Raw genomic sequence first — 14,611 nt, forward strand, 5'->3', positions numbered from 1 at the left:
AAAAAGCACGTGAGATTATACTCTTATAATCAACATTTACTGAATCGATTCAGGAATAGTCAACTCAAACAAGTAAAAGTTGAATTATATTTTTAAAATCAACTGTTACTGCTCGTTTTAGTTGGGGAGTTGACTCGAACTAGGAATAGTCAACTCTCACTGAGAATCAACTTGAACTGTACCATATATATTTCAATCTACATATATATTGGGTACGTTCGGACGACCACAGCGGCTGGACAGCTGAGCCAGCAGTAGCTGTCAGACGTCACCGCTGGAAGCCAGCCGCTGAGAGATTTACTAAGCTTTCCCTATCACGGCTGGATGCAACCACTCAGCCGATTTCTGCTGCCAGCCAGCCGCTATGGTCGTCCGAACGCACCCATTATTATATATAAAAAATAATACACTACGTTTAGTTTTTAATTACCTAGATACAGGGTGAGTTTTTAGTGCGGGATCGGTCGATAATTCCATTACGGTATAGAATATCGAAAAAAGTTATTTAGAAAAAATGTAGGCAATGATATTCTCCACGCTCGGAAAATATGTCCATTTCTACAGGGTGATCAATAACAGCGTGGTATATCAAACATATAATTTTTTAAATGGGACACCCTATATATTTTTAATATTTATATTACCCTCATTATTCTTGTTCATATAATATACGGTTTTGCATTACTATAAAGAGTATTTGACAAGTTATGACCATTTTTATTTCGAAATCCCTATGAGATTAACACCCTGTATATAAAGAAGTAATTCGTAGACAATAATTTTAACTGTACACAGAAACAAGAATGTTTGTATACAGGGTGAACTACAAAACCAAATTACGATTTTCTCTATTTTTGAAATGGATCACCCTATATTTTATTTTTCAAAAATATTTTATTTATTATACTCTTTCATTTTTATATAACATTCCCTATATCTAAACTTATTACTTTCGGAGATATTTTTAGTTTTCTTCAACTTTCGGGAATACATTCAATTTTTCTAGTAGAAATAAGTTGGTATTGAATGATAATTAAACCAAATTATTTTTATTTCAATAAATAACTAACACAAAATATAAACCATAGCAATATGCAATGAATGTATTAATAAATGTGATATTAAGGAATTATCATATTTCTCTAATATACAAGAATCATACAATTCCTACAAAAAAAAATATAGGTATCTTGTGTATAATAAAATTATAAGATTATATTTATTTAATAAATACTCACACAAAACATAAATCAAAACAATATACAACTAATTTAATAGTTTTTAGATTATTATATCAACAGCATTCTATTATATCAACACATTCCTAATTGCAGATTGTGACCCCCAGTTATTAATAGTATAATTTTCATATTAAATTTGATTAATATGCATCAAGAAATCCCTACTTTGTTAACACTCAAACTAGGTGATCTATAAATGTTTAAGGTGCTATTGTTAGAGATTATGTGATTGGTCCACATTTTTTTGACGGTTGAGATTTCTATACGACGGTGCTCCAGTTCTTCCAAAATTGATTTTTTTCAAGTGGGGCTATATAAAAAACCTTGTATACCAGAAGCATCCAACAACGCTTGATGATATGAAAAATAGAATAAAAGAAGCTTTTAATAATATTGACTTACAAAAATGTTAGAAATGTGGCTCGGTCATTTGAATATCGGTTACAAAATTGCATAGACGTTGAAAGTGGTCATTTTCAAAATTTACTTTAGACTTATATCCTTAACATCACATTAAATGGTACATTCATTAAATTTTGTTACGGTTTATTATTTTCTGTTAGTTATTTATTGAATGTTAAGTTATTTATATTTATAAGAATTGAATGTATTCCCAGCAAATGAAGAAAACTAAAAATATCTCAGAAACTAATAAGTTTGGGTATCGGAGGTGCTATATAAAAATGAAAGAGTATCATAAATACAATATTTCAAAAAAAAATAAAATATAGGGTGATCTATTAAAAAAAAATTGAGAAAATCGTAATTTTGTTTTGTAGTTTAAAAGTGCTTATAAAAATGAATGTTCTACTAAAAAATTCTTGGCTTTGAATGCTGTTGATATACCAATCTAAAAACTGTTACATCAGTTGTATATTGTTTTGATTTATGTTTCATGTAAGTTATTTATTGAATAAAAATAATCTTGTTATATTATTATATACAATACAAAGTTTTTTTTGTAGGAATTTTACGATTCTTGTATATTAGGGAAACATGATAATTTCTTAATATCACATTTATTGGTATATTCACTGCATAATGCTATGGTTTATATTTTGTGTTAGTTATTTATCTAATAAAAATAATTTTGTTTAATTATCACTCAATACTAACTTATTTCTACTAGATAAATTGAATGTATTCCAGAAATTTGAAGAAAACTAAAAATATCTCGGAAAGTAATTAGTTTAGATATAGGGAATGCTATAAAAATGAAAGAGTATATTAAATACAATAATGTTGAAAGATAAAATATAGGGTGATCCATTTAAAAAAAATAGAGAAAATCGTAATTTGGTTTTGTAGTTCAACCTGTATACAAATATTCGTCAATGATGTGAATTGGACTTAATTTAAAAACTACAGTATATTGTTTATCTTATTACATAAAACAAATTATCGTCTACGAATTACTTCTGTATATACAGGGTGTTAATCTCATAGTGATTTCGAAATAAAAATGGTCATAACTTGTTAAATACTCTGTAGAGTAATGCAAAACCATATATTATATAAACAAGAATTATGAGGGGAATATAAATATGAAAAAATATATAGGGTGTCCCATTTAAAAAATTATATATTTGATATACCACGCAGTTACTGATCACCCTGTAGAAATAGACATATTTTCCAAGCGTGGAGAATGTCATTGTATACATTTTTTTTTAAATAACTTTTCTCGATATTTTATACCATAATGGAGTAATCGACCGATCCCGCACTAAAAACTCACCCTGTATACGAACTTAAAATGGCAACCCTGCCTGCCTCGTACATACTATAATTCAGTAAGCTAGTTTTTGTTATTATAATTTATAAATACGTAAACATTAACAATGTAGGCAAAATATACGTGGCAATTTTGTTTATTTAAAATGATTAAGAAATTTGAGTAGCCGCTTTATAGATAACTACAGTGGAACCCCGATAAGTCGGCCCCCGATAACCCGGAAGTCCGGCCAACCCGAACCGATTTTCATCAGACAAAACAAACATTTTTTCACTTTGACCGAGTTTGTTACCAAGAAATAAACAATATGTATTTCATGTTTTTGCAATTATAATGTGTATTTGTTTATCATTTGTATGTATTTTATTAATTTATACCATATTCTCCGGCTAACCCGGATTTTCGATATCCCGGATCGGCCGCAGTCCCGATTAATCCGACTTATCGAGGTTCCACTGTACTTGCCTGTATTTTAACAATCGTATTAGGTTATAGACGGAGAGCTAGAGCCGAAAATTCATCGTCATAAGTAATATGGAGTTTTTCCTGTGAAATGTGTCCATTGTATATCAAAATGATTATGCACATTATATTTGAAGCAATATTTGGTTAAAGCATCTCATTTTTGGTGGTAAAATATATATTAATTTGTCTGGACCAAATTTGTTTGAATTTGCGGATGGCAATTAATAATGTTGTCGATTTTAGCGCTTCCATCACTGTGGTCTATATATTTATATTTTTTGTCCACCTGTCTTATTTCATTCTTGCAATATGTTCCGCCCATCTCCATTATTGTTGTTTCCTTTTTTCAAACCGGTTCATCTACTAGCTTCCTCGTTTCATAGTCTCTTTCACAAGCTTATTCCAAGCATTGATCTCTACATTTTATGATATTCTTTGTAACGCTACCAAAGTTATTTGAAATTTCGATCTAGTTTACATTTATAACATTTTCGTTGCACCCTATATGTCATAATCGTTGAATTCATATTTGTTTTCAGAGATTGTTGAGTCTCGCAAATATATCGCTTTGGAGTGTGTAGGTATGACGTAGTTTGTTTCTCACAGTATTGAATCGATCAATTCTTATTTCCTCGATTCTCGTGCGTGTTCGTATCTCTATTTTTTAAATTTATCTAACAACCGACAAAGGAATTTTGGTCATAATTCTTTGGTAAGTAGTCTTAAAGTCGGGGTTTTATTTATTTTAGTGTTGAAATGTCGATAAGAGCCTTTGAGTGTGTTTATATAATCCAATAAGTGTTCTTTTTGATGACGCATATGAGAACGGGCCTTGGCTGTGGATGCGTCCAAGTCAGCGTTTTTTTGTGAGAAAAATAGGCGGTACGAAATATTGAGATCTGCTTGTTTGTTTTTTTTGTGATTGGTCGAGCTGTTTTGGTATACGCCAGAGAGTTCAACTTAAAGCGTAAACTGCAACTTCTTATTGGCAAAGATTTAATTGATTGAGTGTTTTGAATCTGTAATTGGTCGTTGGATTGTCGATGGGAAAGATCGTGTGATGATTTTGGATAGGACGTTTTGGTTAGAGTCTGATGAGAGAAGATTAAGTTCTATGACTGTCTCCAAGTTCAGTTCTGTTGGGGCCGTCACCAAGTGAAGTTTAGTTTTGAGCTGCAGTTAGTTTCCAGTGAAGTTAAAATGTAGTTACAAGTTCTTCGGTCAGTTGATAGAACTCAGCCCGGCGATGCATTGCGTGACAACGGAACTCCGGCAATTTTAGCTGCTATTAGGCGATTGTCGATATCGTTTACCACTTTTGGTATCAGTTTTTTTACATGCAGTCAGATCCAGGAATTAGGCAGAAGAAGTTTTCGTTTTGTGTTACTAGATTCAACACCTTAGTAAAAGCATGAAGTTTGCTTCCATTATAATATTTTTTGATTCCGTTTAAAGAACTGTAAAACAAATCACTTTTAATTTGACATCCTTATTTTGATTTTTATAATTTTTTTTCATTTCTAAGCTAATAACAGTATACTAACAACATCCCTTAAAAATCCACCCCACATGTCTTCCGATTCTGAGCTACTAGGTCATGTCCTTCATTGTGTAACATCCCCAATATGACATAGCAACATTTTGTCAAAATTCTATTCCCTTTTCATGTTACATCTTTTCAATCTTTGTATTTATATTTTATACATTTTATTCGTTTTATTTAAGGTTTGTGGGAGGAGAACTGAACGCCTGTTATAATGCTGTAGATCGACATGTAGAAGCAGGCAAAGGTGACAAAGTTGCCTTAATTTATGACTCCCCTCTACTGGGTATTGTACGAAAAATCACATACTTTGAGCTACAAGAAAAAGTAAGTATATTTTTACCTTTAAATCTAAAAATGTTCTTGTCATCGTTGAATAAAATAGAATAGAACTATTTTGATAAGTTTTTTAAGACTTATTCAATAAACTACTGTGTTTTACATAGGTAGTAAAAATTATTCTCTATGATATAATCAGATTTGGAAAGAGGAACACACAATTTTCTAAAAAGTTCTTTGGTAGTTTGAAAATTGAATTTTTACCATATATTATTAGTATCTATGTACCTTATTGTAAAAATTTGGAAAATTTTATGTGTCTTAAGTGTCATAACAGAAAGCGGAGGTACAGAAGACAATATTCGTATGAGGATACGAAAAGCTCACCAAGCATTCAGTATGCTCATCTCCGTTTGGAGGTCTGGCCGGTATACTACAAAGACAAAGACCCGAATATTCCATGTCTGTTCTACTCTACGGATGTGAAACCTGGAAAGTGACAAAAACCCTTACAGACAAACTGCAGGTCAATGCTTACAAATGCCTACGAAGAACTGTTCGTATTTTCTGGAGTAATATAGGGGAGTGCAATTAAAACGAAAACATGCATTGTTTCGGAAAAATTCAAACAAGCTTATATTTTTCTAAAACTTTTTTGTTAGTTTATATACTTGTTAAAGTAAAAAGATCTACACGCAGATTTGGCCGCTAATCGTTTATTAATTGTTTAAACTATAACAATTGTTTTGTATAAATAATTTTAAAAATATCGATAAGTTCATTATTTTACTTTGATCAAATATGTTTCTATTTTGTTTTTGATTATGCTGAATCCGAATATGGCATTGTAATTTAAAAATTCTTATACAGAAGCTCTTATACAGTGTGTCTGCGTAGCTAGGAACCACATGGAAAACTTTTTTATTATCAATTTTATGAAAAAAAGTTATTCTTAATAAAATGCTCTGGATACTCAAAAATCTAAAATTCAACCATCAGATATCAAATTTTATCAATTTTATACGAGTTATGTCAAAAATATAATAAATTTCGTTAAAGAGTAAAGTACTTTTATATTCCAGAATATCAAAAAATGCTATTTTGAAAAGTTGTTTGAAATTAGAAAATATGTCTAAATATACAATTACATCATTCTAATCGAAAAAAATATTCAATTTTTTCTCAAATTACGGATACTCATCATCATTTTATTACAATTATGATAACTATTTTATTATCACTTTTAGGAAAAAAAGTTATTCTTCATAAAATGCTCTCCCTGGTCTAAAATCTAAGATACAATCATCATATATCAAATTTTTTTAATTTTATACGAGGTATGTAAAAAATATGAATTTTTCTTAAGAGCTAAGTGCCTTTATTATTTACAATATTTTAATTAGAAGGATGCAATTGAAAACTTAAACAAATTTTTTAATTCCAAACAACTTTTCTTAATATCAATTTACGATATTGTGAAATGTAAAGGTACTTTACTCTTGAGTGAAATTCATATTTTTGACATACCTCGTATAACATTACCTAAATTTGATATTTGATGATTGCATCTTAGATTATATACGATGCAGAGTATTTTATAAAGAATAACTTTTTTTCATAAAACTGATAATAAAAAAGTTATCAATAGGTTCCAAGTTAGGCAGACATACTGTATGAGCAAAAAAAATTTTTTTGCTGAACATTTATTATTGTTGAAGCTTATTATTAAATGTATTTTAGGTAAGTTTTACAGAAAAAAGTTTTGATCACTTTGTATAAACATTTTTTAGCTGGTAATTTTCGGTTTTTGTGTTACATTTTTATCTATCTTAATTTTCTAAAAAAGAAATAGTTTATTTAATTTCTAAAGTAAAATAATTCAGTGCATTTAAAAGATTATATCTTAAGCTTTAAAAAAGCACTTATAAAACTCTCATAGATGTGTTATAACTTGAGTAATACCGTCTTAAAGTGGTGGTAATTCTATAAAACTACGAAGATTTAAAAAATTACAATTTTTGAGTCGTCATATCATTTGAAATAATTTTTTGAGATTTTTTTTGAATAAAACATCATTTAGTAAGATGCTTGAACGGTCAGTTGTGCAAAATTGAGAGTTTTATAAGAAAAATTGTATTAGTTAAACATTTTTAAATCATTTTTAAACAAAATTCATGTAAGGCTAACTTTCCGCCCACACCGAACTTATGCCCATACATTTTATTTCTTTCTATTGTAACCATAATATAGCTTAGTTATTCTTCTTTCATGTTCAATTTGTAAAATTTTATTTGATTAATTAGTTAAAGAATTATATTAAAATAACTCAACCGTGCACTTCGCCGTACGTTAGTTTACAGTGCGCCAATGTTTGTGAAAAGGGTGACTTTAGCGTTATAAATAAAAAATTATATAAGATACAGATTTAATTTTAGAAAACTCTTTATATAAGGTTTTTTTTGTAAAATTTTCTGAATTTTTCAATGGTCAAGGCAGTTTTTTCTAAAATTTATATTTTCAGAGTTATTTAAAAAAAACATCTAATTTCGTAGTTCATTTGTTTAATAAAAAATGAAGCACCCACTTCTCGAGTAGAACTTTTTGATATGTTGTTTATTAAAGATTTCTTAATGAAATTACAAAAAGTTCTATCTTATTTGATTTTTTCTGAAGTGAAAGTCTATATGCACTCCACTAATAATATAATCAGAAACAAAGATCTGCTACACCTGGCTGAACAAAAGAGAGTATAAAATGAAATAAAATCCAGGAAGCTGAGTTGGATCAGTTACATACTTCGAAAAAATAGCTCCAGTATCTTGGAGAAGATCAATCATGAACGAGATCAGAGGTCAAGGAAAGTCTTCGAATGAGTTGAAGACCTTAAGGTAAAATATAACTCGATGGCGCGTCTTTACTGAAGCTATATGTAAGTTCAAGGACCCTAGTTGTCTAACTCAAAAACATAACCCAACCTAAAAAGAAATAATTGGTGATGTTACTTAACTCTTAATGTTTTATATGAAACTGAATTCTGAATATTCTGAATAAAAAATTTATCTTCTTTTTCCGATGCAAACCAACATTAAAAATATGATAATCAGGGTGTAACCAGGGAAGCAATAGAAATAATTCTAACTGCATGTTGAGCAACTCTACAAATAAACCTCATACAGAACAAGTAAAAACTTCGTTTGTATAATGGTATAAAAAGTTTATTGAAAAACTATTAAAAAGTCATCCAAAAGGATTTGCAAAACGTTTTCGATCTAGATCAGATCATCTTCAGTGCGTTCTGCTTAGTACATGAAACTAGCAACCTTAGCCAAGCCGCACACCAAAGAAACATGAAACAAAAAACATGAAACATGAAACGAAAAACATGTTTCATGAAACTAAAACACTGCTAAACAAATCTCAAAGTCCGCCTACCAATGAAACGAGTGTGATTCATGCTCATGACACATTTTTATTTTCGGAGAGTCTCATAAATGGCCGGACGTATAATTGTTTAGCAGTGGTTTATTTCCATGAAACGTAATTTACGTTTCATGTTTCTTTGATGTGCGGCCTGCCTTATAGAATAGGTGACAGCGAGAAATATCATTTACATTTTTAAAAACTGATGTTAGTAGCGACTCTAAGTCGATGTTAAACGATAAATTTAAGAGTGCTCAAAGGGCAACATGATTCACTGCTCGATGGTAACGTGTGGTACTTGCCAGTTCGATGGACACAGACCAACCTCTTTTCCCACTTCTATACACCTCTTTTCATGCTTCTTCTTAACGTGCCCTATCAAGTCCCCTTAACGTTGGCGATTAACATGGCGAAACTGTATCTGTCTCGAGGTATTCTAAATAGTTGTTCTGTTTTCTTTATTCCTGTCCACTCCCTGATATTTTTCAACCAAGAGGCCTGCTTTCTACCAATTCCTCTGCGTCCTTCGATTTTACCCATAATAATAAGTTGAAGAATAATATACCGGTCTCCCCTTACTACGTGTCCAACATAGGCCATCTTTCTATATTTGATGTTATCAAGCAGCTCGCGGAGAGCATTTGCTCTCTTAAGGACTGCCACATTTGTCAACATAGCGTCCATGGTATTTTCAGTGTACGTCTGTGCAGCCACATTTCAAAGGCCTCCAAACGATTAATGGTGGATATTTTTAATGTCCATGCTTCGACACCATACAAGACGACTGACCAAATGTAACATTTAATCATGCGCTTTCGAAGTTAAAGTTGCAACTTATCATTACAGAAGAATGAACTCATTTTTAAAAAAGTCGTGCGGGCTATCTCGATTCTACATTTTTATCTCTTTATCTGGATCTAGTTGTTCAGTAATATGGCAACCAAGATATTTAAAACTGGGTACTCTTTGAATTATATGACCATCAACATATAACCGTGAATATTGATGGGCCAAACGGCTAAATACCATGTATTTTGTTTTTGAGCAGTTTATGTTTAGGCCAAACTCTCTTCCTACTGTGTCAATGGCATTTAAAAGGTGTTGTAATCCATTTATATCATCACTTAAAATAATTGTATCGTCTGCATATCTGACTGTATTTATCAGAATTAACTTTCACATCCCTTCCAAATTATGCAGCGCTTCCTTAAATATTCTATCTGAAAATAAATTGTATAACAGTGGGGACAGTATACAACCCTGTCTGACACCTCTTTGTATTTGGCATATTTCTGTTGATTTTCCATTTATTCAAGCTGTCGCTGTTTGACGCCTTTCGACAGAGTTGACTATCAACTCCTTTATCCTTTAATATTTTAATTAATCTGTGATGTTGTACTCGATCAAAGGCCTTCTCATAGTCAATAAATACAGCAAAGACGTCTTTCCTTTGATCTCGGCATTTCTGCAATAATACAATTAGTGCAAAGAGTGCGTCCCGGGTTCCCAGTCCATTTCTGAAGCCAAATTGTGTTTCATTCTGGCCTTCTTCACATTTATCTCTGATTCTACTGTGGATGATACGTAGAAAGATTTTCAAAGAGTGGCTCATGAGGCTTATCGTTCTATAATCGCTACAGTTTTTCGGACCTTGTTTTTTTGCTAGGGTTATGAATTCGGACTTTAACCAATCTTCAGGGATATCACCAGTCGAATAAACATCATTTAAAAGTTTGACCAGTATTACAATGTTTTCCTCATTTATGAGCTTTAACATTTCTGTAGGTATGTTGTCAGGACCAACGGCTTTCTTGTTTTTTGCCAATTTTGTAGCATGTATTATTTCTGATTTTAGTATTTCTGGTCCTTCACCTTCATCTAAAGTCTCCAGTTCTTCGGGTCTATCATCAATATACAGTTCATTTATATAATTATACCAGGTAGTTCTAATTTCGTGTTTGTCTATTATCATTTTTCCCGACGAATCGGTTATAGTATGTGGGGTTTTCTTATCATAAAGACCAGCTACTTCTCTAACTTTTTTAAACATATTAAACGTATCATGTTTTTCATACAACTTTTCTAGTTCCTTGCATTTATCCTCCATCCATTTTTCTTTAGCTACCTTTATTTTTTGTTTAATTAGTTTCTGTTTTTCTTTGTATTTTGTCTTGTTATCTTTCAGTTTTCTACTCTTCTCCGCCAATTCCAGGATTTCATCAGTCATCCATTGTTGTTTTTTGTGCCTCTGCATCGTTGTTGTATATTTTTCCATTACTTTTCAGGTAAGATCTTTAAACGTGTTCCATATTTCTGTATTGTTTTCATTTATTGAATTCTTTAGCTGATTATTCAGGTCATTTTCTATTAGCGTTTTGTTGGATGCTGAGATATGTAATTTTGGTGTTTTGGGGCTTTCTTCGACTTTCTTGAGCTTCACTTGGATGTCAGCTATTAGAGGGTTATGGTCTGAACCGATATCTGCACCAGGATATGTCGTTAATCTCTTGACACCATTCTTAAATCTCTTGTTTACTAGAATATAATCTATCTGATTTCTAATTATATGAAGTGAATTATCTCCTGGTCCCTTCCATGTGTATAATCTTCTTTTGTGTAATTTGAACCATGTATTTGCGATTATCATGTCATGTTCTTGACAGAACTGGTATAATCTATCGCCTCTTTCATTGCTCTGCCCTAGTCCATATTCACCTACCAGGTCAGATCTTCGGCCTTGACCAATTTTCACGTTAAAATCTCCAGTAATATAATATGTGATTTCGTTCCTTTTTAGATGGTTAAGTGTCTGTTTTCGGCTCAGGATAGAGAAAGATGGAGGAGCGAAGGGAAGGCCTATGTCCAATATTGGATGTCGCAAGGCTAATAGAAGTGTCTGTTTTAATTGACTATAGAATGATTCAACATCATTGTCATATTTCTTTTCTGAAGTAGGGGCATATATCTGGATAACATTGACATTAAATGGTTTACTATTTAATTGGAGTATGGCTAGTCTGTCGTTCACAGGTACAAAATTTTTCACATATTTCTTGAATTTAGATATTATAAATATGCCAACTCCATTTCTATGATGTACGTCATCTTCTACACTTCCAGAATAGTATAGTGTGCCTTCATCTTGTTCACATGTTCCCGCTCCAGGCCACCGGAGCTCACTGATGCCCATTATATCAATTTTTAAGCGTTTAACCTCTTGAACTAAGTTACTGAGCTTGCCTGCTGCATAGAGGCTTTTAACATTTCATGTGCCTAATCTGATTGTACTGCTAGTTATTTTTAAAATTGTCGTACTTCTTAAATTGGAGGGATTTCGAGTGGTAACGACCGGGAAGGCCCTACAGTCTGGTGCGCGCCTTTCCCTGCCGGATCTTGGTTTCCTAGATCCATGATCAGTAATACTCTTATTATGTTTGGATTGCGCCATGTTAACTTTACTCGGGAGAAATAATTGGAGTAGTTTCCCGTTGCCTTCCCCAATGATTTTTCTGGCGCATTAGGTTTACTCCTGTGGGTTGGATAATCGGAAAGGATTTTTGGATATTTAGTAGGAAACTTGGGTCGGGACATGACCTCCCCTATTTGGATATGGGGGATAGCCATGGCTTGCGTGAGCAGGGTCGCGTCCCTGAAATAGATCTGACTTACATCGAGATCGTATAAGTGTATCTATCCGCTACTACACTTTTCATGCTATACATCTCAATTATAACAAATCAAATATTTCAGGTCTCAAAACTTGGTGGCTTGCTGCAAAGGTTAGGGGTTAGTAAAGGAGACAAAGTCATCATATATATGCCTCTCATCCCAGAAACGATTATGGCCATGTTAGCAGTTGCGAGGATAGGAGCAGTACACTCGGTAGTCTTTGGGGGTAAGAAATAAAACATAGATAAACAATAATTAGTATCAAACATAAATTTATATTTTAGATCTATGTAGTTAACCGATTTAAATTACCATAATAAAAATTACAGAGGTTTAAGCGATATACAGTGTGTCTGCATAACTTGGAACCATATGGGAAACTTTTTTATTATCAATTTTACGAAAAAAAGTTATTTTTCATAGAGTAGTTCTTCATGGTCTAAAATCTGAGATTAAATCATCAGATATCAAATTTTATTAACAGTATACGAGGTATGTCAAAAAATATGCATTTCGCTCAAGAGGAAAGTATCTTTATATTTCACACTATAGAAAATTGTTATTAAGAAAAGTTATTTGGAATTAAAAATTATTTTATAATATGCAATTACATTCATCTAATTGGAAAAAAACTTTTGATTTTTTTTTTTAATTAAGGATATCCAACATCATTTTTATTACGATAACTCCGTTACTATTAATTCTACGAAAAAAAGTTATTCTTTATAAAAAGGTCTGCATAGTCTAATAACTAAGATGCAATTAAAAAATATTAAATTTTATCAATTTTATACGAGGCATGTCAAAAATATGAATTTGGCTCAAGAGTAAAGAACCTTTATTTTTCAATTAGGAGGATGTAATTGCATATTGAAACACACTTAAAATTTCGAACAACATTTTGTAATTTTCAATATTGTGAAAAATAAAGGTACTTTACTCTTGAGCGAAATTCATATTTTTTGACATACCTCGTATAAAAATTACAAAATTTGATACCTTATAATTGCATGGCTATGTAGACCTTTTTATCGAAAAAAAAATTCAAATTATTTTTTTCAATTAGAAGAATATAATTGCACATTATTACATAATTTTTAATTCCAAATAACCTTTTTTTAATGCTGTCAATATATCAACCACACAAACACAACTTTTTTTAATAACAATTTTCGATATTGTGAAATATAAAGGTACTTTCCTCTTAAGCTAAATTCATATTTTTTGACATACCTCGTATATTGGTGACAAAATTTGATATCTGATGATTGAATCTTAGGTTTTAGACTATGCAGAGCATTTTATGAAGAATAACTTTTTTTCGTAAAATTGATAATAAAAAAGTTTCCCATATGGTTCCAAGTTACGCAGACACACTGTATATATATACGGAAGAAGCAGGCCAGGCCAAAGAATATAATTTTAGGGCTTAGAAATCTGGGGGAATGGTTTAACAGATCGTTTGCATCCCTGTTTCGAGCTGCCGTTAACAAAATTACTATAGCCAATTTGATAACCAACGCTCTATAATCGAGTACGGTACATTAAGTAGAAGAAAAAAGCGTTATTAGTTCATTGGAAACTGATAAATGAATGAATCGAAAACCAATATGAGGAAATAGAAGATCAGAGATTATTTGTACTTCAACAAAGTATAGAGAAAAGAACAGCTAGAAATGTACCGACTAATTTAGTGTTTGTTGACCTATAGAAGATACAGTATTGTTTAAAAAGATTGTTTGAAATATTGACGAAGGCAATTGGCAAGCCTAAGGAATGCAACGATATAGTAAACATGTACATAAATACAAAGAAAGGGACGTTAACATAAAAAGGGAGAATATAATTTCAGACCCATTTTCTGCTACAAAAGGCTTGAGATTCTATATTCAGGAAGCATTAAACAACTGGAGGAGAAAATAAATGCACAGGGATGGAAATAGAACTTGGGAACATATACATAATAATTTTTTTCTTCGCAGACGATCAAATGATTATGGCAAACGATGAGGAAGCCTTGGATTATATGGCTCGAAAGTTAGACAAAGAACACCAAAATTGAGGTTTCATCAAATATTAACAAAATGGACTCTCTTAGAATAAAGGACGAAGAAAGAGACCCACAATGCTCGGTTAGAGATATAAAAAAAGCGACGAATTTAAATACCTGGGGACACTGATAGCGAAGGAAGAAACATAAAAACGGGACATTCAGCACAAAATACAACAGGGTCTAAATGAGGTATAAACGCCAAACTC

The 14,611-nt window shown here is 31.6% G+C and overlaps 1 protein-coding gene across 2 annotated transcripts in view; it reads left to right on the forward strand.

Annotated features, from left to right (window-relative positions):
* Positions 1 to 14,611, forward strand: part of LOC114329469 (acyl-CoA synthetase short-chain family member 3, mitochondrial) — a 96,297-nt gene that overhangs the window by 26,200 nt on the left and 55,486 nt on the right. For both annotated transcript variants that reach the window (XM_028278597.2, XM_028278589.2), the window contains exons 3-4: positions 5,167 to 5,311; positions 12,434 to 12,578. In XM_028278597.2, coding sequence (XP_028134398.1) covers positions 5,167 to 5,311; positions 12,434 to 12,578 — 290 coding nt within the window. The remainder of the gene's footprint in view (positions 1 to 5,166; positions 5,312 to 12,433; positions 12,579 to 14,611) is intronic.

The sequence above is a fragment of the Diabrotica virgifera genome, chromosome 7 (genome assembly GCF_917563875.1).
Source record: "Diabrotica virgifera virgifera chromosome 7, PGI_DIABVI_V3a".
Taxonomy (NCBI): domain Eukaryota; kingdom Metazoa; phylum Arthropoda; class Insecta; order Coleoptera; family Chrysomelidae; genus Diabrotica; species Diabrotica virgifera.